The following is a 26,016-nucleotide window of genomic DNA, read 5'->3' as shown; positions in this document are numbered from 1 at the left end:
GGCCCAATGGCAGTTGAAGCAGCTCTGGCAGGACTCCGGGCAGAAATCAACTGTCCCATCTGTCTGGATGACCTGAGAGATCCTGTCACCATCGAATGTGGGCACAACTTCTGTCGCTCCTGCATCCAGCAATCGTCACCTGATCTACAGGACTGGTTCCTGTGCCCTGTGTGCCGTCACCCATGCCAAGAGACACACTTGAGGAGCAACACCCAGCTGGGAAGGATGATTGACATCGCCAAGCTCCTCCAGATCACCAGGAGCAAGAAGAAGCGGCGGGAAGGGAGTCGCTTGTGCAAGAAGCACAGCCAGGTCCTGACCCTCTTCTGTGAAGAGGACCAAGAGGTGTTGTGTCCCCTGTGCACTGAGCCCCCTAACCACCAGGGCCACCAGGTGAGGCCCGTGAAGGAGGCCGCCTCTCATCACAGGCAAAGGCTCAGCAGTTACATTGAGAAGCAGATGGCAGATGTTCAGAAATTAATAAGCATTCAAAGCAAACAACTCTTAGAACTGAGAGGGAAGGTGCAAAAACAGAAACAGAAATTAGCCTCTGAATTTGAGCATCTGACACAATCTGTAGAGCGTGAGCAAGAGAAAGTTCTCTCAAGGCTAGCTGAAGAAGAGAAGGGCATTCAACAGAAACTCATTGCAAACACAACTGCATTTTCAGACCACATTTCCAACCTCAAAGCTCTAAAAAAGGAGGTGGCAGAGAGGCGTAAGATGTCGGACGTGAAGTTTCTGATGGGTATCAGGAGTGTCCTTCACAGCTGTGGAAGCCTGCTACCCCCAGCTCTCTATTGGGTCCAGTTAAGGAGAGAAGAGTGCAGTCTTCCTCCACAGTACTCGGCCCTGCAGAAAATTATACAGAAATTTAGAGAAGAAGTTACTCTGGATCCCGAGACAGCACATCCTAATCTGCTTGTGTCTGAGGATAGAAAGTCTGTGACATCTGTGAGGAAAGAGCAAAGAGTTCATTGGAATCCAAAGAGATTTCTGATCGATCCAGTTGTCCTGGGTTCTGAAGGGTTTGCTTGTGGCCGACATTACTGGGAGGTCCAGGTGGGTGACAAGCCTGAGTGGGCTGTGGGGGTTTGTAAAGACTCCCTTACCAAGGAGAGAAAGCAGTTCCCACCAAGATGGAAGGGCAAATGTTGGATGATTCAGCTGCGGAATGGTGATTATGTGGCACAAGGGTCTGTTCCTGTTGCCCTTGTGCTGAAGGAAAAGCCCAGAGGGATTGGCATCTATCTGGACTATGAGTTGGGTCAGGTTTCATTTTACAGTTTGAATGACATGTCTCACATCCATTCTTTCATGGATACATTTTCTGAAGTGCTAAAGCCTTACTTCTATGTCGGATGTGATTCCAAACCACTTACAATCCGTGCTGTAAGAGATTATGAAGGGTGAACTGTGACTTTGCTTCATTTTCTTCCTGTGATTTATGAACAGTAGGTAGAATTTTGTACATCTGTCAGTGAATCTAGCACCAATAAAAAAATATTTAATGCTTATTTGATTTACCATGTATGAAGAAAGTTTTTCTTATTTTGTTTTCTATTTTTTTAAAATTTTGTTTCAATAACAATGGAGATGTTGTAGGAACTAACAGATGTGGAGGTTAACAATTAAGTGTTACCAGAATTTAACAATGAAGCGTATAAATCGTGCTTTCACAGCTGCAATAAATTTGTGAACATTTACCTATTTCCTACACCTATGCATTTACCTGTTTCATAATTACCTTACACATTCCAGGTGGGAGAGAAAACAACTGTGGGAAGATAGTTTTCAGTGGGCCTCTCAAGTTCCTGCTGTTTGGGGAGCAAGGAACCGAGTGCTCCAGACAGTATTTTCAAGAAACAGTATTTGATGGGAACAGCTTTGGAAGATAGAGATGGTGTCTCCATACAAAACAAAGGGCAGGTTTGTTTAGTGTCCCATTTAACAAAGTAATGTCTCCGTCCAGGGCATATCTACAGTATTATTTCCTATAGGATTCCACTTATACATCATACTGGATTCACATGAAGAAGAAAGTGTTTCCAGCTACAAAACCTTTTTTCCCCACCCAGTGTTAAATCTGTTTTAAATCTTGTTATTAAAATTTAAAATTTTAGCCCTAGCCCATTGGGCTCAGTGGTTATAGTGTCAGCCTGAGGACCAAAGGGCCCTGGCTTTGATTCCAGCCAAGGGCATGTACCTCGGTTGCAGGCTTGGCCCCGGTTGGGGCGCGAGCTGGAGGCAACCACTCGATGTGTCTTTCTTACATCAATGTCTCTCTCTCTCTGAAAAAGCAATGGAAAAATGTCCTTGGGTAGGGATTTAAAAAAAAAAATTAAAATAAAATTTTAAAGTTTACGAAATAGAGATGAATCGCCGTCATTATTAGTATAACAACTTAATCGCTTTAGAATTCTGTTCTATATGTATCAGATAAAAAAACATAGCTTATGTCTCAAGAATTTCCTTATAAAATCAGTTGGCATCTATGAACCACTGCTTGTTTCATACGGGCACCCTCAGTGTTAACTTTCTGTCAAGATCTTTCAACAGTAACCCCGCTGGCAGGCTCTGGGTTGAAATCTCTTTAATATCTTTTTGACTTTCTCAACTTCTCTGTTCCTTGGTTTACTCATTTAAAAAAATGTAAATAACAGAAACAGTCCCACAGAGTTATGAGGAAGACGACTCCAAGTTCTTAGATCAAGGCCAAGGACACTTAAGTGCCTTCTATAATTACAGGAGAAACCCCCAGCCTTTCCCCCACCCCCACCTCACCCCTCCCATTTCCCGGAGGCACAGTCTTGGCTGGGTGGAGTCCTCACCACACCCACCCACCTGTACTTTAGTTCAGGTCCCCTGTGTGGCTTCTTGCACTGAGAGAGGGATCTGTCCCAGAGCCCCCTGCTCCAGGTAAGTGGAGAGATGGGAGGATGTGGGTGCAGGAGGCTGGAGTGTGGTAAGAGGCTTGGCTTCCTGAGGAGGTAGGTAAATGGTGCTCCGGAGAGATCGTACCTCTCTAGGGAATCCAAACTCGGGTTTGGCTTATTTCAAAACACATCCTGTGTATTATGTTCCTGGTCCCTCAAAGAGCCTTGTCCAGAATTGCCTGCAATATTTGTTAAAAACCCAGATCCCAGCCTGCCCTAAAGGGGAACAATATCTGTGTGTGACTAAGCCCTTCAAGGTGCTGGTCCGAGGCCGAGTGTGAAATCAAGGATGTGTCAGTGAGGGGAGGTTTGTGTAGAATTGGAAAGTAGAGGGATGAGAGCCACGGTGCCTGTATTTTTTTTTTTTTTAAACACGCTTTAAAAAAATTTATATAAACTCATTTGTTTTTAAAAACATTAACAAGAGAAAGGAAAACAGAAAAGGTATGGAGAAGACATGCCCCTTAGTAGTGTTCAGTGTGGTGCCCGTGTTTCTGATTCTCAGGCCCTATATGGCCTTGCTCTTCCTTGTCTGACGAGTCTGCCTTCTCATAGCGGGCTGAGGCTCACGGAGGTTAAGTAGTTTACCCAAAGCCGCAGAGCTTATAAGGGAGCACCAGGTATCTAATGCAACAAATATTTGATGAGTTCCTGTTAGGTGCCAGATCCTGAGCTGGATGCTTAAGGAAGTTAAAAGAAGGCTATAGTCTCAATGCTTTGGCGGTTAGTGTGGAAGACAGATCTGGACCTCAAAGAAAATGACTACAGTGATTAAGTTTTAAAGGTGGTGTGTGTGTGATACTGAACCTTAATATTGGATGTTGAGGGGTGGGGCCTGTGAGCTCTTAAGGAAGAGGAGCTAAGTAAGGAAGGAGACTGATGGGGGTGAGCTTTGCTGGGCTCCACCTCAGCAGTATTCAAATACTCTGGCATCAATTATATCTCAAAAAAAAGTAGTATTTGCAAGCTGCATTGAGGGAACGGTTATAACAGTAAACGTTTAAGGACAATTGAAACAAAGAGTTTCTAACACCCTCCCCCCTCCCCAAAAAGCTCTGGGGCCTGAGGTAGGTCAACCTGGAGAAAGGAAGGAAGAACTGGGACTGAAGCCGGCCTAGAGTGGGCATGGTGCCAGATAAGGGACAGACATGAGTCTCATGGGCTCGGTGAAGGATGTGGGGAAACCTGGGCAGGTTCCAATCCTGTACCTGTGTCAACAGAGGCAGGAATGGCAGGGGCCTGGTTGACGCTAGTCCCAGGTCACAGAGCCATCCTACAGAGCCCACAAGTCTGAAACCCAAACTGCTGTAAAACAAGTTTTTGATAAATTTGGTGCAAAATGTATTTGGCAAAACATCACCTGACGAAGCTTTTTATATATAGTCTTTATCCCATTTGGTTTGAACACAGATGCAGTCTACTCCGTAATTATTATTGTGTTTAATTAGGAAATGTTTCCCCTGATCATTCTGTGGGCGTTTACATACTGCAAGATCTATGTAGCATATTTGTTTTCTAAAATACAAAATTCTCAATATTGTAGTCCAGTGGTCTAAGGGGAAGAGACAGTAGCTGGGACTGGAGTGGAGTGGGAAGTTACCCGCTTTCTTCAATCTACAATGTATTATGTGCCTCTTTCTATATTAATACATTTGGTGCTACCATATTTCTTTAAAATCTGCTTGTAGTCTCTTGGACAGAATGCGTTTAGCACGTTTGTAATGTAGTTTATTCAGTCAACACCAACAATGAGTATTTCCAGTGTTTCTACTTTTTTGAAGTTTAAACCTGTGCTGAAGAGAACATCTTTGTATATATTTTTTGTTTTTTACCTTTTTTGTATATATTTTTGAATATTTGTTCAAATTATATGTGTGTTAAAGGAACAAAATTCAAATGAGTAAATTTTAAATATCTTATTGGCTTTATTCAACGATTCAAAAGGCAGCATACGGCCTAACCTGTTTGGTTCAGTGGTTAGAGCATCAGCCTGTGGATTGAAGGGTCCTGGGTTCGATTGTGGCCAAGGGCACGGACATTGGTTGCAGGCCCGGGCAAGAGGCAACCAATTGATGTGTCTCTCTCACTTTCACTGTCTCTGAAAAGGAATGGAAGGTGAGGAGGATTGGGAAAAAAAAAGGCAGCATCCAATCTTGCAGGTAGAAAGGAGCCCCGCAAAACTATTCAAAAATGAAAGGTGTTTACAGGCGGTTATTGCAAGGTTACTTTCCTTTAGGGGATGACAGGGGCCTACCAGGCAGGTGACCTCTCTAGTGCTGATTAGGAGATTCCTGACTGGTTTAAAATTCAATTTCTGGGAAAGCTGAATTTAGTTAAGTTGAGGTTTGATGACATGGAGCTTAGCATAAGACATTTCTTTTGGGGCCTGTTTTCTTGTTCTTAATGTTTTTGGGTCTTTTTAGGATTAGCATTTGTGGAATTACAGGGCAAAGATTTTTCATTTGTTTATGGATAGTTCAGCTTTGCTTTCTTTCTTTTTTTTAAATATACCTTTATTGATTTCAGAGAGAGGAAAGGAGAGGGAGAGAGAGATAGAAACATCAATGATGAGAGAGTCATTGATCGAGGCCGCAACCCGGGCATGTGCCCTGACCCGGAATTGAACCCCGATCGCCTGGATCCTAGGTCGATGCTCAACCACTGAGCCACGCCTGGCCTGGCCAGCTTTGCTTTCTTAAAAAAGCACAGTTGTCTACAGTGCTGGAATAGCTACCTCCCCAAGCCAAAACGGCATTATCAGTTGTTTTCAATCTTACCAATACAATGAGCATAGTAAATGGGCAGATTTGTAATTCTTAGATTCTTTAATATTTTTTGCATTTTCCCATAACTGTTGCTTCTCTGCTGCTTTTTCTACATGGGGAGTTTTTTTTTGTTTGACATTCTGGCGTTGAGGGTATTGTTACTTAGAGATACCTTACTAGTAAATACAGAAAATGTATTTCCTGGTTTTGTTTCCTGGATCTCATTTCACAAATGAGGCTTTTGCAGCACATACAGCTGTTGAATGGGAACAGAATATGCCACCCCAAAATATGCCTCTTTGGCATCAGGATTATTTGGGGCTGATTATTTTTGAAAGGCTACTGGTGCTGGAGAATCCCTGAAAAGTGTGGAAGTTGCCCTTTTGTGAGGGAGATTTACATTTACAAGGGAATTCTCCATTTGTAAGGGTGTTTCTTTCTCTACCAGGCAAGGGAAGACTCTAAAGCTCTAGAAATTCTTTATCAATGGAGAAGGCAACCACTTTAATCTGCCTAACAATCGTTCCCTTGTTTACTTTGCTTTGCTTGGTAACCTCCCATAACTTCCCCACCCCCACCAGCCTTTTATTGTCTTTAGCTGAAGAAGGTATTTAAGGTGATGGCTTAGGCGATTTGGCGAGTTACTCAGTGTTCCTGGGTCTCTCCCATGTATGTGGGAGGTATAAATGGTATTAAAATTGTTTTTCTCTTGTTAGTCTGTCTTTTTATCACAGGATGTCTCAGAACCTAAAGATGAGAACAACAAACTAAATTTGGTAAATGTGACTTCTGAGCCATTATAAATACTGTGTTTCAAGCCTCGGAATTAATGGGGATTTCCTTAATTTCTATATTCTCATAAGACAAAGATTTATAGTGATGTTATTATTCTTATAGACCTGATTCTAGGAGTTTGGGATTATAGGGGAGGAAAAATTTTCCCTTTGACCATTCTAGGTTGTGTGGTTGGTGTAAGAATTAAATTAACATAAAAGAGATTAACAAGGAATTTTAAAAACCATTTTAATTACATTTTTACATGCAGGAATTTCACAAAGATCTGAGACTCAACCGGCAACCAGACAACTGAGACTTCTATATCATCCTGAGGTGAGGAAAGGGCTAGGGGCCTGGGGCTTCTGGGGTTTTGGGAGGCAACTCACTGGGAGATGCAAGGAGGAAATGTTTGGTAAACAAAGGTTGTCCTGTTAAAGTCTCTGGTAATAGCTCTCTTCCTGCTAGAAAGGTCCCCTTTCTAATGTAAATTTCCTTTATAATTGCTGACTCCCCCCACAAATGGGGAAATTTATACTTTTTTGGGGGGCAGTTAAGGAGAAGCTAAAGGGGTTTTCCTGAGTCTACTAGGTCTTGATTGCCTTCAGCTCAATATAATCTGCATCCAAAATGGCATATTTTGGGATGGCATGTTCTGAACCTGTTCAGGATGTAAAATAAATTCTCCCAAGTTGCACGGATAGGTGACCAAGGCTGTGTTGTAACTTGGGTGTAGTATATCCATCTCTCCCAGAGCCTACGCCCTTTCCTTTGCCCCAGGTGGGGTGAATGGAAAGTAGGTGGGATGTGTGGGTGGTGGTGCCCAGTGGGTGGGAGTAGATAGGGCACAATGATAAAAGCGTGAGAATGAAAGATTGGGGTTAGGAGAGGGTAATTCTGTGCTTGACTGCAATATGGTAGTGGGTAGGACCACTTGAAATAAATCCAGGGTTTTGTTTTAAGGAAAAAATATCTTCTCACCCATAGCAACTAATGATTTCAGGTAATGACTGTTCTCCTGACCAAGAAAGCTGTTTAGCTTGGCTTCATTTTTTTCCAAGCTTCCAAATTCTGGAGGATCAGTGGTCTAGCTGAGCTGAGACGGCTGCAGGCTGGGGAAAGGGCTTCTCTTGGCAGTTGGAATTAAAGGTCAGAAGAGTCACAGAACTTACAGGCTACCAGCAAAGTGAAGACTGAGATTTTCGGGTATATCCACTTCTCACTGCAGAGCCCAGCTTCCTGAAGAAACGCACCTCAGTCCAGTCCTTCATTCAGGGCCCAATGGCAGTCGAAGCAGCTCTGGTAGGACTCCGGGCAGAAATCAACTGTCCCATCTGTCTGGATGACCTGAGAGACCCTGTCACCATCGAATGTGGGCACAACTTCTGTCGCTCCTGCATCCAGCAGTCCTGGGCTGATCTACAGGATTGGTTCCCTTGCCCTGTGTGCCGTCACCCATGCCAAGAGACACACTTGAGGAGCAACACTCAGCTGGGAAGGATGATTGACATCGCCAAGCTCCTCCAGGTCACCAGGAGCAAGAAGAAGCGGCAGGAAGGGAGTCGCTTGTGCAAGAAGCATAGCCAGGTCCTGACCCTCTTCTGTGAGGAGGACCAAGAGGTGTTGTGTCCCCTGTGCACTGAGCCCCCTAACCACCAGGGCCACCAGGTGAGACCCGTGAAGGAGGCTGCCTCTCATCACAGGCAAAGGCTCAGCAGTTACATTGAGCCCCTGAAGAAGCAGGTGGCAGATGTTCAGAAATTAATAAGCATTCAAAGCAAAAAACCCTTAGAACTGAGAGAGAAGGTAGAAAACCAAAGGCTGGAATTACTCTCTGAATTTGAGCACCTGAAGCAGTTTTTAGAACGTGATCAAGAAGCAATTCTTTCAAGATTAGCTAATGAAGAAAAGGCTATTGGAAAGAAACTCAGTGCTAATATAACTGCATTTTCAAAGTACAATTCCACACTCAAAGGTCTACTAAGTATGGCAATAGAGAGCAGTATCCTGCCGGAAGTGGAATTGCTGTCACAAATCAAAAGTTTCTATGAGAACTCTGAGGAGTTGAGCCCATCAATGTTCTCAGCCCAGTTAAGGAGGGAAGGCTGCAGTTTTCCTTTCCAGTATTCTGCTTTGCAGAAAATTAGAAGGAGATTTAGAGTAGATATAATTCTAGACCCTGAAACGGCACACCCTAACCTGATTGTCTCTGAGGATAAAAAATGTGTGAGATATACAAAGAGAAAACAAGATGTTCCTGAATTTCCAAAAAGATTTACAGTCAACACAGTTGTCCTGGGGTTTCCATACTTTCATGCTGGCAGGCATTTCTGGGAAGTAGAAGTGGGAGACAAATCCAAATGGGCTATCGGGGTTTGCAAAGACTCTCTGTCCACCAGGTCAAGGAGGACCCCATCAGCCTGTCTGGGGTGCCGGAGGTTTCGGCAGCAGGGAAGCGGCCATGGCGCCTCAGGAGCCAGCACAATCCTGCCACTGTCAGAAGGGAAGCCCAGAGCCATCGGCGTTTTCCTGGACTATGAGATGGGGGCGGTCAGTTTTTATAACATGACTGACAAATCTCATATCTACACATTCACTGACACTTTTAATCGACCTCTTAGGCCTTATTTCTATGTAGGACCTGATTCAAAACCTCTCAGAATCTGTACAGGAACAGATTGTGAATGAAAAGATTCTAATAGCCTGGACCAGTTTAATAATTTCTTTTTTAATGGAAGGTGGGTATTAATACAACAGTGCGTATGGTATAATATGACAGTAACTCTAGTCCCTCTTCACAGTTGCCACCCCTCAAGAACAAAGTTTCATTTTGTTCCAACAACACAGGGCAGATACTGGTAAGGCCCTCCAACATCGGAGCCTCTCCGCCTCTTCTCCCACGTCCTGCCGCACACTTCTGGTTCAAGCCCCACACAGTGCTTGTGATCTGTAGCTCTTTGCCTTCTTTACTTGTGACTTTGCCTGGAGTTCCTAAAGCCTTCTTCCCCTCTAGTGTACCCTCTGACCTAGAGTTCCTATAGTACCTTTGGGCTTATTGCCATTATTTCACTTAGCCCAGAGCCCAGAAATCCCAGTCCTCTGTAAGCTACAAACCAGCCTATTTAGTAATTTATTTTCCCCCCCCATATATCTTTATTGATTTCAAAGAGAGGACAGGAGAGGGAGAGAGATAGATAGAAACGTCATTGATCAGCTGCCTCCTGCACACACCCAACTGGGGATTGGGCCCACAACCTGGGCATGTGCTCTGACCGGGGATCAAACCATGATCTCCTGGATCCTAGGTGGATGCTCAACCGCTGAGCCACGCCTGGCCGGACTGTTTAGTAATTAAAAAAAAAATTTTTTTTGTTTTTAGAGAGAAAGGAGGGGAGAGGGACAGAAACACTGATCAGCTTCCTCCTGCAAGCTCCCCACTGGGGATTGAGCTGTAGCCCTGGCATGTGCCCTGACAAGGAACTGAGCTGGCAAACTTGCAAACCAACTGAGCCATATCAGCCAGGGCTGACTCAGTAATTTTTGTATCCATGGGGCTAGCACAGTATTTGCCTGATGAATAGCATGCTTAACATTTAAATTGCTTTGGTCATTCTTGTTTTGCTGGTTCTGGTACTTAGTTCCATCTTTTATTGTTTGCAATGTTCATTATTGAGTTTTAAAAAAGTGTTGGCCACCTAGGAGACACATTAGAACCTGAGCTTCCTAACTTTTTAGCTCTACTTTTTTCTCTGTAAACCAAAGTCATCCCATAAACCTTAGAAACTGACTAGATCCAAATTGAATTAAAAAATAAGAATTAATAATCTACCATCAGTGTTCTCCTTTTGAAAAAGAAAACAGCGGATGGCCAAATGTACAGACTCTTCCAAAACACAGAGACGTATTTCCAGAGAAGGCAACGGTTTTGAGACACTAAAAAGGGGTGGGAGTCAGAAAACAGAGACAATCTGAATTTTAAAAATACAATTTGGCTTTAGTTTGTGAATCCTGTCATTTTGGGGACTCAATAGTATTGCCTGCAGGTGACACATCATCACCTTTACCTTAGAAAACGGTTAGAGTGCCCCCACAATGGCTGTATCTAAAGGAAACAGGTGTTTGCCCTCCATAAGTAAGTGGGTGTGACCACATGACTACTCCCTTGCCAGATACTTGCGTCTAGGTGAAGGGTTTTCAAACCACATATTGATTATTCAGCTAAATACCAAAAAAAAAAAAAGAATAAATAAAATAAATTAGCAGCATACATTATCACAGATATTCCCTCCTCCTCATGTTAAGCTTTCAACCAAAGGTCTCTAAGGCAGCATGTTAAGGTGCCAAAGAGCAAACTGATACAGGAGCACACATTTGGAAAACTGCGGAAGTAATGCCATTTACTCATAAAGATGCTTCACTTTATCTGGAGAATTAGACTTATTTAATATCAGTACAGAAGTGGATAGGACATTTTATACCCATCATAATTTTTAAATATAATCCAAAACTAAAAGGTGCCTTTTTTTTCTTTTAGTCAAACTTAAAGGCAGAGAAGATCCCTTTCCTATCACTGAACTTATTAATCCAGTGAAGATATACAGTCAGTACTGAAATGCATGGCAACTACTTGAAGAAGGGTAAAAATAAAGTTAAAGGTGTTGCCAGTGGAAGGTGCTATTGAGGGAACAGACAGCCATGGTCAGTCTAACACTGATCCAAGTAACCTTCATATCTTATTTCTGGAGAATGAAAAACTAGGAGTTTGCATAGTAAATCACCTAGTGAGAACTCAGTGAGAAAATTCTTTATAAAAGCTACAAGGGGCAAGCTGCCATCCAAAACCACACAGGCATATAAAATATATGATTAGGCTCCATAGGAAGAAACAACACAAGAAATGACTTCCCTCATCAGTTTAAAAGTGGAAAGGACATATTTGAACAAATCCCTGTTTTAAATACATTGGCATGTCAGCCTCCCTCTATAAATAGCCAAATTATCACAGGGTTTTTATGTCATGTGGAAGAAGTGTTGGCCCGGGAGATGTTTAAACTCTACCTTTGGTCCTAGGATAATCAGGCAGTTAAATAACTTTAAAATGTGCAAAACAGGCATTCTCCTTGAGTTATCAAGGCTCCACATATCACCTTCACATAATCCACAAGACCTATATATAATATTAAACAGCCCCACAGGTGAGAACCAAATTCAGGTTTCCAAAAAAACTGTAAAATGTCACTTGGCAAAACTGCAATTTTCTATGACGGCTTGTCAGGTAGTCAGTCTTAAATTAGTCTGGATCCTTCGCAATTGCTGTCTTTACCTTGAACTCTCACATTTTACTTGGATGAGAGCCTAGGTCCGAGGAAGTGAAAGCCAACAACCGCTTACTCAACAGTGCATTGTGTCGCTTCAGGTAAACTATTATGTCTCCTTGCTTTTCGACGATTTCTTCTAGGCTTGAAACAGTCCTGCAAAGAATCAAGATATTAATGGGTCACACATACCAACACTTGTTAGTCTCTTTGCAAATGGCTCCATACCAGTTGAAAATTAGTGAAAGTGCAACATATTGCATGTTACTTTTTCTTAGATGTTATAAGCCAGTGCAATATTCCAAAATGAGATTCTTTCATTCGACTGGGTTTCACTACAGCCAGAAGGAAGTAGCATCAAACTTACTTCTAAAGGCATAGATGCACTGTCAAAATCTCCAAGCAGAATGGTTTCTAAGGTTCCGGAGGGGTGGGGGGGACTCAATTCTCTTTCTCTCAACTTCTACTCCCCACCCAAAGCTTACCTGAATCCAGTCTCTGAAGTAATATTGCTGGGGTAAGCGTGGACTTTTTCTTCTTCAAGTATATCAGGCTGTGGTTTGGCTTTATTAAACTTTCGAATCTTCACTAAAATAATAAAGTCATTATTGTCAGGTTATTTAATTATAAAGATATTTCTATTTCTATTCATTCAAATTACATTAATTGGCTATTTCAAAAAAGGTAATATGCATACAAATACTTCATAAAGAGAATAAACAGGTTTGTTTATTGATGTACTTAAACATTTGAAATCTACCATGTACCAAGCCTGTACTAAGCACCGGGAACACAGTGATCACCCTTATTACTGATAACAGGTATCATTTTTGTGTGGACTAAAAACACAGGAGGCACAAGTGAACTGTTTTACGTGGAACTCATTCTGCTCAGAACCAGCCCCTGAGAAGGGTGCTTTTATTATTACTCCTATTTTCTACAGTTGAATAAAGTGCAGCGCAAGGAAGCTAATCCAGGAAGCAAGACTCCAAAGCCTCTGCTGTGGACACTACCCTGTAAAAAGAGCTACTAGTTCAGGGGAAAATTCAAATAAGCCTGCATTCCAAGACAGTATGAAAAGGACCATAAACTGGAACTTGCACAGGGGCTAGCACAGCCCTGGAAAGCAGCCCCTTACTCAGCAGGAGTGGGATGAGGTGGGGGGAGGTTCAGAGAGGAGGAAAAGGGAGGGGCTTTCGTCCAGTCTTAACAAAACCCCAAATTAATCACAGACTATTGGAGTGGAGAAGGTGTTTTAGGCGAGGGAAGAGACAGAACACATAGTTAGGATCCTGAGAGTGAGTGAGGGTATGTGTGTTTTCTAATGAAATACATTTATTTAAAACTTACATTGAGACAGTTAGCTTTAACACAGAATAAGATAGCTTTAGAAACATAAAACAAGCTATTTTACAATGTAATGTCCCAGTGTCCTAAATTTCCTATCTCTGACTTTAAAAAGGTAGTCAAGATTATACTTTCAGTAGAGTAGGGGCTTGGATACTGCTAGCCCCTGTATAGCAGCTTGAACTAAAAACATTTACTTTACAAATAACTCAGTGAGCACTAGCACAAGGTTCAAATCTGGTAAGTACCACTTTCAGGAGTATTATGCAGGAGACAGTTAACAAGTGCTCTGTTGTGCCTGTTTCATCGTCAGACGTTCAAAGTAATGGTCAGATAGAGTGAGACAAAAGCCCTATAAATCAGTCAATCAACAAACAGCAGTGATTTGGCCATCTAAATTCCTTGAAGCAAAATTACTTCTGTAATTGTATATCATTCAACTGTGACCTCTTGTTTCCAATGAGTAGGGGTGGGCACAGACAAGGGGTAGGGCTGGAAAGGTGAGCAGGGAAGATGCGAGTGGCTGGTGTGCCATGCTAAGGCATTTGGATTTTACCCCGAGAGCAAATGGCAGTCATTGAAAGGATCTCATCATCTCCCCTGAGGAACAGGGATGGGTAGGAGCCAGTTCATAGAAAGCCTTTTATGCCACACTAAGATTTCATATTTTCTTCCTTAGGCCCTTAGAAAACTCTGAACAGGGAAGTTGTTAGTGATGAGTTACCTATAAACAATCACACTGGCAAGAGTAAAGAATATGAACTAGATGACAATTTTATCAGCTGCTGGAAGGCTGACAACTGAGTGGCCTTTATTGAATCTTTTGCTTATTTTTAAATGAACAGAGAGCTCATCAAATTTAATATCTTGGAACTGTTTCAAGTTTTACTTTCCTAGTTTTCTTTTTCTTTTTTAATATATCTTCACTGATTCCAGAGAAAGGAAGGGAGAGAGAGAGACAGAAATACCAATGATGAGAGAGTCACTGATCGGCTGCAGCCCGCAACCCGGGCATGTGCCCTAACCGAGAATCGAACCCTGATCTCCTGGATCCTAAGTCAACGCTCAACCGCTGAGCCACGCCTGGCAGGGCTCCTAGTTTTCTTTATATAGGCAGTCAAGCAAATTAGTGCTCAATAAGAAGAGTCCATCTTGGTTTCTAGGGATTAAATACTTGCAATGCAAATATATTAGTCAAGTTAGGTTAGAATTAGTGTATCAAAGAATCATGTCCTAAATAGTTACCATCAACATTGATCAACACTGGCTATCTTTTAAAGTATAGAGAAGCAAGAAAAATACATTATCAGGGAACCAACCTTAAAGTTTCTGTGACACTGAATAAAAGCAACATTTGACCCTAGAAGTGACTCCCTAAATCTCTCTTGTCAGACCCTAAGGTATATTGAAAGGAACATTATAATTTAAAACGTAGTCCTGTTATTGCCCAGCCAGCATGGCTCAGTGGTTTGATTCCCCGACAGGGCACATGCCCCGGTTGCAGGCTTGATCCCCAGTAGGGGGCAGCCCATCAATGACTCTCTCATTGATGCTTCTATCTCTTCCTCTCCCTCTCTGAAATCAATAAAAACATATTTAAAAAAATAAAAAGTAGTCCCATTATTGAAGACGTGGAGGGAATATAATAATTATAAACCTTCCCTATGTAAATCATCTATTTATTTTGCAAGCCTGAATTACCAATTATCAGGTTTTCTTAAAATAGGAATCATGTTAATTTGAAATTTAAAAGGACAATTTTTAATGGTGTATTTGCATAAAAGTAAAAAATTAATGTAAATAAAAATGAAATATGCTTCTAAGTCTTTGACTACAGACCAAAGCAATTCTTTCCAATTAGGAAGACAATGGTACATGATAAAGGAAAATTCTCTTTTTGTTCAAGTTTAGGTGTCATGTAACTAATATAATTGTGCCACAAAATTAGTTCTTCTCAGAATTCTTGGAACATCTGCTTCTTCCACCTCCTTTTAAATGGTCTTGGTTTTAGTCTTTTTCTTTTTAACATTACCTGTCTTATTTATAGCATAATTAATTTTAAATGCTACAGCAAATCCTTTAAAAATGGATTTGTAAACCCTAGAGAAATAGATCTTGAACTACATTTTAACACTTAGTTTCCCCTTTTTACATGATGACATTCACATGATCTTCGGAATATTATTGTCACCTTCTATGCTGTAGAGCATTCTCTATCAGTATTACAGAAAATTCTTGACTGAGGGCTTGTACACCTTGTAGTACATAACAGTTGTAGAGATACTATAAAATCACATGCTAATTGAATTCTGTGCTTAGATCTAAATTAGAACCCCATTTAGTGCACTTCACAGACATGATATGTCAAAGAATGAAACTGATCAATCAAGATAATTCAATGTTCATTTCTTTCACCTAGATCACTTTGCTGAAGTATTGAGCTGTTTCCTATGTACTGAAAAATTAACCTTATTTGAAAACTCGTCTCATGCTTTGCTATTAAATTAAGTGGGTGGTATACATTTTTTTTAGTGAGGGTCAAATGTAATCTTTTACCTACTTTGGCTAATTATACGCTGATAACTGCAGAAAAATTTATAAAAGTCAATTCAGATGTGACACCATTCACATCTGTAAACTCAATTCATATTCTAAATACTTTTCACTGGGCCTCAAGAAGATGAACAGAAAAAAATCAGTAAAATGAAACACAAGCTAAGATCCATGTGACTTATTTCTTCATAACTAGAGAAATGATCTCTTTCAAAATGGACAGATAAGGTATTTTATTGTTACAAAACATGTTGCTCAATGCCACAAAGTGAGCTACTATTGTGGACAGATTTTACCACAAGTCAACACTGCAGCAGGACTGGAATCTAGATTTCTCTGGGGCTTTAATTTTTTTCTGTTTAAGTATCCTTTCATCTATTTTTCATGTTAACATACCTGAAGCTTACTTTAATTTTCCCACTGAGTGTCTTTTTATTTATACATTTTTTTTAACCACTGAGAGTTTTAAAAGAGACAGACAGACAGGCCAACCCTCAGATAGCTCTAAATTTCAAAAGAAGTAGGTTCTTAAATGATTTATCCCAAAGCAATTTTGGGCTTAATGCTGTTTTGTATGCATTATTTATTTACTTATTTTATAGTTTGTTACTTTTCATTTCAAATGCCAGATTTATATTTAAGGTGACTTTGAGGAATCAAACATTTGTGGGCTTTGGGATTTTTTTGTTTTATAACGGAAAGACTTCACTTTAGTTGACAAAAACTTGTGGATTGACACACATTTAGAAACGAGATTCACTGGTATCATCCTGTTGGTCTGAAATGAGAGAAGTCTGGATGTGGTCAGCAGTGAGAACTATAGATGCTCAAGAGGCTCTCGGCCAAGCAAAAAATCTTTGAGAACAATTTCCTTGTTGCGAAGATAATGGGCTGGGCTTCAAGCAGGTCTTAGTAAGAACAGCCTAGTTGTATTTCTCACCTGTGTAGATGAGTAGACACGTCAGGGAGCAGATCAGCTCCAGGGCCAGGATGGCCAGGATGAGGTCCAGATACAGCCTGCCGGGCTCGGGGAAGGAGTGCTGCACGCACAGAGTGAGGAGAAGCGCCGTGCTGCCTGCGGAGGAACATGACCACGCTGTCAGCCAGGGCCCAGGGGGCAGCCAAGGCCGCGCGCACCCACACGAAGGAAGCTGAAGGATAAAACCCAAAAAACTGCTCATCTTTTGACTGGGGGTGGGGGTGGGGAGGTGGGGTAGGAACTCACATCAAAAAGTTAATGGTGTCTTATAATGCAAATATATAAGAATCTGGACTTTCTTAATACTATGGAATGATATTTTGCTTTACAGAATTATTAACAATGACATTCCTTTGGGTGTTTGTGTGTTTAAAAAATGATACACTTTTTAGAAATCTGAATTATCCCAATGTTTCTGGATTCACGGGCACTTGAGGACCCTAGTACCCTTTCTGGTCAAGACATGTGCCGCCTGTTAGGAGAGCTGCAACGCTACAGACACCTGGATGGAAATCCAGGACATGCTGCTAACCTTGGACAAATGACTGGCTACCTCTCCTCCTTGACTTTCTCATCTGAAAATGGGCATAACAGTACCTTTCTCACAGTGCTGTTGTTTTTCGTTTTCTTTTTGGTACTTTTATGAACTAAAGTCACTAATTCACTCTGACCCCAGACTCCTCCTATTTAAATTTGGGGACATAACACTTGTTACACAAACCCTGAATTTAAAATGTATTTGGATCTAAGGAAGGAGAACATGTAAATTAGATAAATATTTTCAACTTACTTGGAAGAAAAACAAAGCCCCTTCTCCCATTTCCATAAAATAAATATATTTTCCTCTCTCTAGAGAATAACAAAAAGTATCAAATGAAAGTAATCAATATCCAGCAATACTATCACATGATTAAAAAATGATTAGCTGGACCTTCTATATCTTCTATGATTTACCTTCTTGTTCTTCAAATGAGAAAAAATATACTTAAAGAAAAACAGAAACAAGGTAAATACCTGCTTCAATCTCTTTGATTTTCTGGTTCTTTATATGAGCAACATACAAATGATGCCATTAGTATCATTACACTAAGGGTTCAATTGTTTAGAAACAGATTATGATTAAGGATCACATGTTTAATAAGAATTTGAAAGTCAGAGGAAAGGTAAAGTCAGATACTCTTTTGTTGTCCTCAAAATGACTATTTACAGAAAAGTCACTTATGAATGAACATTATTTTGGTCACACAGCATATAAGGTCTTTCAGTAATTAAAAAAATAGGTTTCTGCCCCAGACCCTCCTCACTCCCCAACTCTGGGGAAAGGTGATAGTGACATCTTTTGGCCAAAAGACAGTACTACACATAAAAGCTGAACATATAAAAACCAAGCTCTTCCGCCTGGAGCAAGCAGTAAACATTGCCCCCTTCTGTAAAATGCTTTTTTCTCTTCTATAGCATGTCCTCCATCTTCCACTAAAAATGTCACAGAGTGGATGAACCTTCAGTGTACTAACAGAACACAGAAGAAAATAAGATTTAAATTCTGTTGGGCTGTTTGGCGAAAATACTCATTTCTAATCTGGGTTCAAAATGTTTAAAGATTTATTCTGGACTCACAGTCAAAGAGGGTCTTTTAAGATGATAGACATTTTAATAACACTAAGCCAATACTACTTAAAGAAGTTCAGTTTGAGCCTGGCCAGGCGTGGCTCAGCGGCTGAGCATTGGCCTAGGATCCAGGCGATCAGGGTTTGATTCCCGGTCAGGGCATATGCCTGGGTTGCAGGCTCAATCCTCAGTCGGGGGCGTGTAGGAGGCAGCCGATCAATGACTCTCATCATTGATGTTTCTCTCTTTCCCTCTCCCTTTTTCTCTCTGAAATCAATAAAGATACATTAAAAAAAAAAAAAAGTTCAGTTTGATTTCATTAAGCCTTTAAAATGTCTAAAATGGTAAAGAAAAGCAGGCACTCATGCATTCTAAATCCTAGATGGGCTTTCTGAACTTGCCTTCATAATTTGTTTTTCTCTTTTCATTTTGGATAATGCATCTTATTACATAAAAGTATCTCTCTTACTGCAAAAAAAGTACTGAGTTTTATTTAAAGTAAAACAAGTCCCTCTTCTTACCTTGCAAGTATCAAAGAGCAGCAGCATTTATTATCTCCTTGAGATGAATAAGGAATAGAGGGGAATTTCTACACTGCACACAGGAATACATGGACATCATGTTCATAATGAAGGGGAGCAGAAAATCCCACCCAAAAATATAACTCTTTGGCATAAGGATTATTTTAAGCTGATTATTTTTAAGACAGCAGACCCAGGAAAAGCTCTGAAAACCTCGTAGAAGTAAACATTTACATTTGTAAAGGAATTCTCCACTTGTAAGGTTGTCTCCCTCCCTGTACCAGGAAGAGAAGGGTGACTAAATCTCAAGAAACTCTTATCAATAGAGAAGGCACCTACTTATTTCTGCTTAACAACCTTACCCTTCCTTGTTTACTGTGCTTCTCCTGGTAACTTCCTAAAACTGCTTCCCCACCCCCAACATCTTCTTTTGCCTTTAGCTGGAGATGGTATTTAAGGTGGTGGCCTGGGACACTTTGGGGTGTTACATAGTTATCCCGAGTCTCTCCTATGTATACAGGAGGAATATATGTTATTAAACTTATTTGTTTTTTCCTGTTAATCTGTCTTTTATTACACTGGGGTCTCAGCCAAGAAACTGAAAGGGTAGAGGGGAAATTATATTTCCTCCCCTATAATAATGAATACAAATTTCAAAGGAAAATTAAACTTGTGTATATTATAAGAAAAGCTTCAAAACATTTAGGTGATCCAGCCCGGCCGGGCGTGGCTCAGCGGTTGAACATTGACCTAGGATCCAGGTGATCAGGGTTCGATTCCTGGTCAGGGCACATGCCCGGGTTGCGGGCTCGATCCCCAGTTGGGGGCCTGCAGGAGGTGGCTGATCAATGATGACTCTCTCATCACTGATGTTCCTATCTCTCTCCCTTTCCCTTCCTCTCTCTGAAATCAATAAAGATATATTTTAAAAAAACCCACAAAGACATTTAGGTGATCCAACACATATCAGTCTCACAAAAATGAGAGAATCTACAGTAAGTCCTGATTTAGCGTCATATATAGGTTTCTGCGACTTTAAGTGAAACTGTTAGGGGCAGAAACAGAACAGGGTCTAGCTGTAGTTATAAGAAATATTAATCACGCTCTTCTCATTAAAGAAAGCACATTCTAACCTGGCTGAGAGTTGTATACCCCCGGGACATGGGGATTACCCTTGGAATGTGGTCCATTCTCCTTTTCCAAGAGCTATCATCATGGAAAGATTAACAGCCTTGTTGCCGAAAACAGTGGAGTCCCTGAGGCGGCCCCCCTTTGCGACCCCCAGCCCACATTGCCTGTAACCTGGACCATTATACCTTGCTTACTTCCCCATGCCTGTAATTCCTACTTTCCCATGTAATCTTTGTTCTTCTACCGAATATAAGCAGCTGGTTTATGGGGGGCAGTAGAGTAGATTTTATGTGGAAGGATCCTGCTGCTTTCCCATACTGCTGGCATAATTGGAAGGAATGCTCATATACCCTGTCTCTGCTTAACTAGCTCAAGTGGTGACAGGCAGCCCCAACCCATTGTTGTCCAGTGGTTTCAAAACAGCATATAAAGAAACCAATCTGACCATAGGCTGTTGATATAAACAAGAGTTAAGTTCCTATGGCATCCCATCAACATTTTAACAAAATGATGTTGAATGAAACGACATTACTCAAAGACCTGCTGTATTTGATTATAAAATCAATCTTCACATTTCTGCTGTCATTTTTGCTACTCAATGAAGCCACAGACAAGCTGAGAGAGACAAACGGGCTTACCAGTGGAGTGTATCATTAGTGCAAGTCTCTTAAGATGCCTTGTTGATCGGTAGATCATGTTATAGCCTCGGTTTCTTACTTTGCTGTGGTGATACTGAATGTAGCGTTCAAGAAGGAAATGAAGAATCCACAAAATAACTTTTCCAAGGATTATTACAGTCTGAACTTTCAGTGGGTTGGTGTAGTTTCCTGGGCACTTGTCCTCATTTGGATTAGGGTAAGAACAAATCACACCTGTTAAAAATGCTAAAATAACAAACGCCACCTGGAAAGGAAAGCAGGTTTAATATTCAATATTTGGATTTAAGGAACTTTATCACCACCCCAGCACATACTCTTAAGCCTATGACTTTTGCTATCTAATTTTTATAAATAAGTTTAAAAACATATTTTTACAAACTTTTAAAACAAAACTTGAGGAAAAATTTGCAGATAACTTGTAAAACAAATAAAATCACAAGGGGGAAAAAATCACTCTAAATCTGATCTTAAAAAAATGGGTACTTAACGTTTAACAGTTTCCTGCCCACTTCTCTTTTACTAAAGAGTAAAAAGTTAATTAAGTGCCTTAAAGGCAGCTAATAAAAATCATGGTCTAAAAAGTTTATTTCTATGGGTCTTATTTGCCTAAAATCCAGGTGTCATAAGTCTGTGCTCCTTCTGGAGACTCTAGGTGAGAATGTTTCCATTCCTTTCTCAGCTTCTAGAGGCCACCTGCATTCTTTGACTCATGCCTTCTTCCTCTATCTTTAGAACTAGCAGTGTCACATCTGCAAATCTCTCTCTTTCTGACCTCTACTTCCATTGTTACTTCTCTTTTCCTTTTTTTAATCCTCACCTGAGGATATTTTTTCCATTGCTTTTCAGAGACAGTGGAAGGGAGAGAGGGAAAAACATCAATGTGAGAAAGACACATTGGTTGCCTTTCATACGCACCCCAGACTGGGGTGGGGATTGAGTCTACAACCAAGGTATGTGCCCTTGGCTGGAATCAAACCTGGGACCCTTCAGTCCATGAGCCAATGCTCTAACCACTGAGCCAAACCAGCTAGGGTGTCACTTCTCTTTTTCTGACTTTGATCCTCCTGTCTCCTTCTCATAAGGACTCATGATTACATTGGGCCTACCTGTATAATCCAGAATAATCTCCCCAACTCAAAAATCCTTAACTTAAGCATGCTTACAGAATCCCTTATGCCATGTAAGGTAACGTGTAAGGTCACAAGTTCCATGGATTTGGGGGGGGGGGGGGGGGGGGGGAGTTTATTTCTAGTTTGTCTTCAGAGAGCAATAAAAACTATCCAATTGGATTGACAAAAATTTGAAAGATTGGTGCCAAAATACAGGCTAACATTCTCATATATTGCTGACTGGTCTGACAATTACTGTGAAAAATAATCTGGAAATATCTTGACCCAGAAATCCTATCTTAAGGACTCTATCACTCAGGAGGAAAAGCACCAGTACCTAGTATACATCATGGATACAAGTATTTACTGCAGTATTCTCCATATTTGCAAAACTTGAAAATTGCCCACATATATGTGTCTATCCACAGCAGAATGTTTGAGTAAATGAAGGTACATCCACTCACATAATAGAATATTATTCAGCCATAAAAGAATTAACTAAATCTCTGTGTGTTAGTTTAGATGGATGTTTATGATATGTTAAGATTAAAAGAAATAAATTACAGAGTAGTGGTTCAAAAGTGATTTCCAGACCAGCATCATCAGTATCACCAGAGGCCCTGCTAGAAATGCAAATTCTCGGGCCCCACCCCTTAGCGGCTGAAACACAATGTGGGGGGCGGGGCAATGTGTAGTTCAACAAGCCTGCCAGGACATCTGATCCACGCTGAAGTTTGAAAAACACTGCTGTAGAGTAGTAACTACAGTATTATCTATTTTTTGGAAAGAAATCGGATAATACTGCAAATATAGACAATACTACAATAAGTCCTTTGAAGTAGAGATATGAATGAAAAAGTATGTACATTGTAAATGTTGATAAATATAACCAAATTGCCCTCCAAAGAGCTTACATATTTTTTAAGAGTGTCGCCTCTAGATGGGTCACTTTCTCCCAGTCAACTTACATGTACTAACAGGAGGAGATTTGCTATGAGGACCGTAGGAAGAGGGTGGAACCTGGGTCTAAAATGAGCGTGTAATGAGTAATGCGAAAGGTGCTCGGTGTCCAGCAGGGGGTCATCTTCAATACTTTGGGATGGATCCAAAGAACCCTGGGGAGCAGAAAAAAAGGAAGCAAAGCTGTAATTATCACTTTCTGGATTATGTTTCCAAGACAAATTTACTAAACTAAAAAGCTCTGAAAAGCATTACACAAGTTAGAGGCAAAAAAACATACTCCCTACCAATGTTGAAAATATACCATAAACCTGTAGATAACTTCTGTATGCAAACTGGTAAAAACAAAAATTAGTAAAATAGGCAGAGATATCTTAATTCATTTATCTTCAAACCAGGTAATACATAATAAGATTAAAGCAAATAATTTTCTTCAAGCCCTCAAAACTTAGATATTGACTTTTTAACATTATTGATATTATTGACGAAATAATTACTTATGTTGCAATTCTTCAACTATGTCTCTGTGTTCCATAAAATTTTGGAAAGTTGGTGGGAGGCTTTATTAAGAGATCTTAAAACAAACTTTCAGTTATGATAGAAATATTTTAGAGTACTAATTGAAACAGATCACCCTGATAGACCTTCGAGGAGACTTTAGTTTGTAGATGTGAGATTCTCAATGAAAACAATTACTTGCAATGTCACTGAAGTAGTTTGGAAAAAGTTCAGCCTAAATTTAAAAATCTAGTTAGTCATGTTTAATGGTATTGTCTTGACAGGAACAGTACTTGTCGGTCTCTGGTGCATACAACAATCTATCTCAGATTCTTAGGGAAAACTGTTATACATTAGGCACTTTCCACAAGACAAAAGAGCACAAGACACAGTCCAAAAGGAGACTGGGGAGGTTAGGAATAAAGGCATGCAGGACTAAACATACAATAGAATATAGTGCAAGCAATACTATAGGGAAGTAATAAATTAGCAAATGAATAGCATAGACAATGCAACAAATTTAGGTTAACTAGGGGTACTAGAATGAGAGGGAAATGACGCCTTAATTGTAAAAGGGAAGCCTGAGGATAGGATTAGGAGCCAGAGAAGAGCATTCTACTTTGGAAGGGGTAGAGGGTGGTGTGTTGGGCACTAGGATTATATAGATAATTCAGTAATCTGGGGAATGAACCAGCTCTGGGGTGGGCTCCTTGATTTCCAATCTCAGACATTCAGTGCTGCTCTACAATTTTTAAAATTATTTTTAAAAATCCTCACCCAAGGTTATGTTCCCACTGATTTTAGAGAAAGGGAGGGAGAGGACCATCAACTGGTTGCCTCCCCTAGGCACCCCAACCACCGGGGATCGAACCCTCAACCTTTTGATGTGCCAGACAATGCTCCAACCAACTGGCAACCTGGCCAGGGCCCTGCTCTGCAATTTTTAAAATTCAATGCCTAGCCGTGGCCAGTGTGGCTTGGTGGTTAGAGCGTCGGCTTTCACACTGAAGGGTTGAGGGTTCAATCAAGGGCACATGCCTGGGCTTAGAGTTCACTCCCACCCCCCATAGGGGAGCATTCAGGAGGCAACCAGTCAATGTGTCTCCCTTACATCGATGTTTCTCTCTCTCTGAAAAGCAATGGAAAAAATATCCTCAGGTGAGGATCAACAACAACAAAAACCAATGCCTAGAGTTTCCTGTTTAGTTTGCCAAAACTCATGATGTGATTTTGATTATTTCTCTTCTCTTCAAGGCTCCTTTGCCTCTAGCTCTTTCTCGGTCAGCAGATGTCCTAGTTTCCACAGCTCTTCGCTTAGCTAATGCCCATGCAGCCGGGGTCCCGGGCTCATTGGGGCAATTCCCACAGGTAGCCCTCCTGGGCAGCCAAGCATCTGGATCACGTCACTCCACCCTGTCTTCCCCAGCATCTGGTGCTTACCTCCTCTACCATACTTACCCGTGATGGTCTTCTTACTTCTCTCTCTTCCCCCATAGACTTTACGAGTCCCACTGTCTCCCCACTTGCTATGTCTTAATGCTAGTGCCCAACAGCGACTCAGCTGACATGTAATGAATGAATGAACATTCCAAATCCGCCCTTGCAATGCTCCCTAACTCAGTTACGGTATCCTCATAACCGGGGGAGGTTATCAAAAGCTGTAGGGAATTGTGCCAAAAGGGTAACTCTGTTCATTCTGGGCACAAATATATTTCCCCTAAAAATGTTTTAATATAGGTAAGAAAAGATTTTTTGCAATTATGCTATCACTGCGTACGCTGTAAAATAGGGGGCTGGTTTTTTGGTAATCTGGTTTAGATTAAGAAAGATTTAAAAATCCTTTCATTCCTACCATGCCTAGGTTCAAAACATCACAACACTGTGTGTCTCCAAGGTCGGCTTCCGGGCGACGATAGCGACGGGTCTGCACGGGTCGCCGCGGCCGGCCTGCGCGTGGCAGCCGCTCCAGGTCCACAGCCCCCGAGCGCAGGCAGGCGACCCGCACCGAGAGGAGACCCACCCCCGGCGGCCGCGGGGCGCAGAGCGGAGCCCAGAGGCCCGAGCCGGGGCAGCGCGTCAGGCGCGCGTCACGTGAGGCCGAGTTCCGGGATCAAAGGGGCGCGCGGCACGTGCGCCGCCCTCCGGGACCCCGCCGCCCAGCAGCCCGCCCCGGGGACGCGGGAAAATAAATCATTCCGGAGCCGGCGCGTCGCGGACCCCGCCCCACCTCGGTGCCGTCTCCGACAGCCCCGCGCCCCGTCCCAGCCCGGCGCAGGGAGCGCCGCCTCCCGCCGCGGCCGCTCCGGGTGCGGATGGCTTCCCCGCGCAGTCTCCGCCCAGCCTGCCCAATACCGGAAGGAGGGGATTCGGGGGATCCGGGGGATCCGGATTCGCCCGCCGCTTTCGTGCACTCACATCTTCCAGCCTGCCCCCCGCCGCCATTTCCCGACGCTGGAGGCTGAAGCCCGGGCCAGCCCGGCCTCCACCTGTACCCGGGCGCCGAGGGCCCAGGAAAATTGCCACCTTCGGGGATCCTGCGCCAGCCCCGCCTCCGCCGTCCCGGGGCCACGCCTTCTTGCTTCCGATTGGCCGAGGCAGAGGGAGGGGCGTGCCCCTCCCTGAGGGCCTGATCTGTCGCCGGCAGCAGCCCCTGGACCCTGGTTCCTAGGGGTTCCCTCCGTTCCCGTTCAGGTCAGCTGTTAGGCAGAGACTTGGGCATATTCCAAGTCCAAGAATTTAATTATTTTCGGCTGCCACTTTTTTCTTTTTAAAACTTTAACTTTGTTCAGTCTTCCTTAGTTTTTGTTTGCAGGCATAGCTCCATGCGTAAGTGGGACCAGCGGTAGCATTTTAGGGGTTCC

The 26,016-nt window shown here is 41.9% G+C and overlaps 2 protein-coding genes and 1 pseudogene across 2 annotated transcripts; 2 read left to right on the top strand and 1 right to left on the bottom strand.

The window, feature by feature from the left end:
- On the top strand, positions 1 to 1,413 carry LOC107525602 (tripartite motif-containing protein 75 pseudogene; annotated as a pseudogene).
- A 6,294-nt stretch (positions 1,414 to 7,707) lies between these two features.
- On the top strand, positions 7,708 to 9,163 carry LOC107525615 (tripartite motif-containing protein 75-like). The gene has a single exon (XM_016197810.2). It carries the CDS (start codon positions 7,757 to 7,759, stop codon positions 9,161 to 9,163), a length of 1,407 nt encoding a protein of 468 aa, XP_016053296.2. The 5' UTR covers positions 7,708 to 7,756.
- A 20-nt stretch (positions 9,164 to 9,183) lies between these two features.
- TMEM192 (transmembrane protein 192) lies at positions 9,184 to 25,648 on the bottom strand. The gene is made up of 6 exons (XM_016197754.2): positions 25,571 to 25,648; positions 22,666 to 22,812; positions 20,568 to 20,832; positions 16,631 to 16,765; positions 12,276 to 12,378; positions 9,184 to 11,946 (listed from the first exon to the last, which is right to left on the bottom strand). The coding sequence occupies exons 1-6, from the start codon at positions 25,595 to 25,597 to the stop codon at positions 11,808 to 11,810; spliced, it is 816 nt and encodes a 271-aa protein (XP_016053240.2). The 5' UTR covers positions 25,598 to 25,648; the 3' UTR covers positions 9,184 to 11,807.
- Positions 25,649 to 26,016: the final 368 nt, after the last annotated feature.

This window comes from Miniopterus natalensis, chromosome 4, assembly GCF_054644295.1.
Source record: "Miniopterus natalensis isolate mMinNat1 chromosome 4, mMinNat1.hap1, whole genome shotgun sequence".
Lineage (NCBI taxonomy): Eukaryota > Metazoa > Chordata > Mammalia > Chiroptera > Miniopteridae > Miniopterus > Miniopterus natalensis.
This window is presented reverse-complemented; position numbering and strand designations above follow the sequence as displayed.

Excerpts from the sequence above, each read along its gene's own strand:
- TMEM192 (XM_016197754.2), bottom strand. The coding sequence starts at position 25,597 with ATGGCGGCGGGGGGCAGGCTGGAAGAT. Across the intron at positions 20,833-22,665 it reads ATCTCCTCCTGTTAGTACAT|GTGGCGTTTGTTATTTTAGC; the intron begins GTAAGTTGACTG and ends TTTCCTTTCCAG. Across the intron at positions 12,379-16,630 it reads GTGTCTACTCATCTACACAG|TGAAGATTCGAAAGTTTAAT; the intron begins GTGAGAAATACA and ends TTATTATTTTAG.
- LOC107525615 (XM_016197810.2), top strand. The coding sequence starts at position 7,757 with ATGGCAGTCGAAGCAGCTCTGGTAGGACTCCGGGCAGAAATCAACTGT.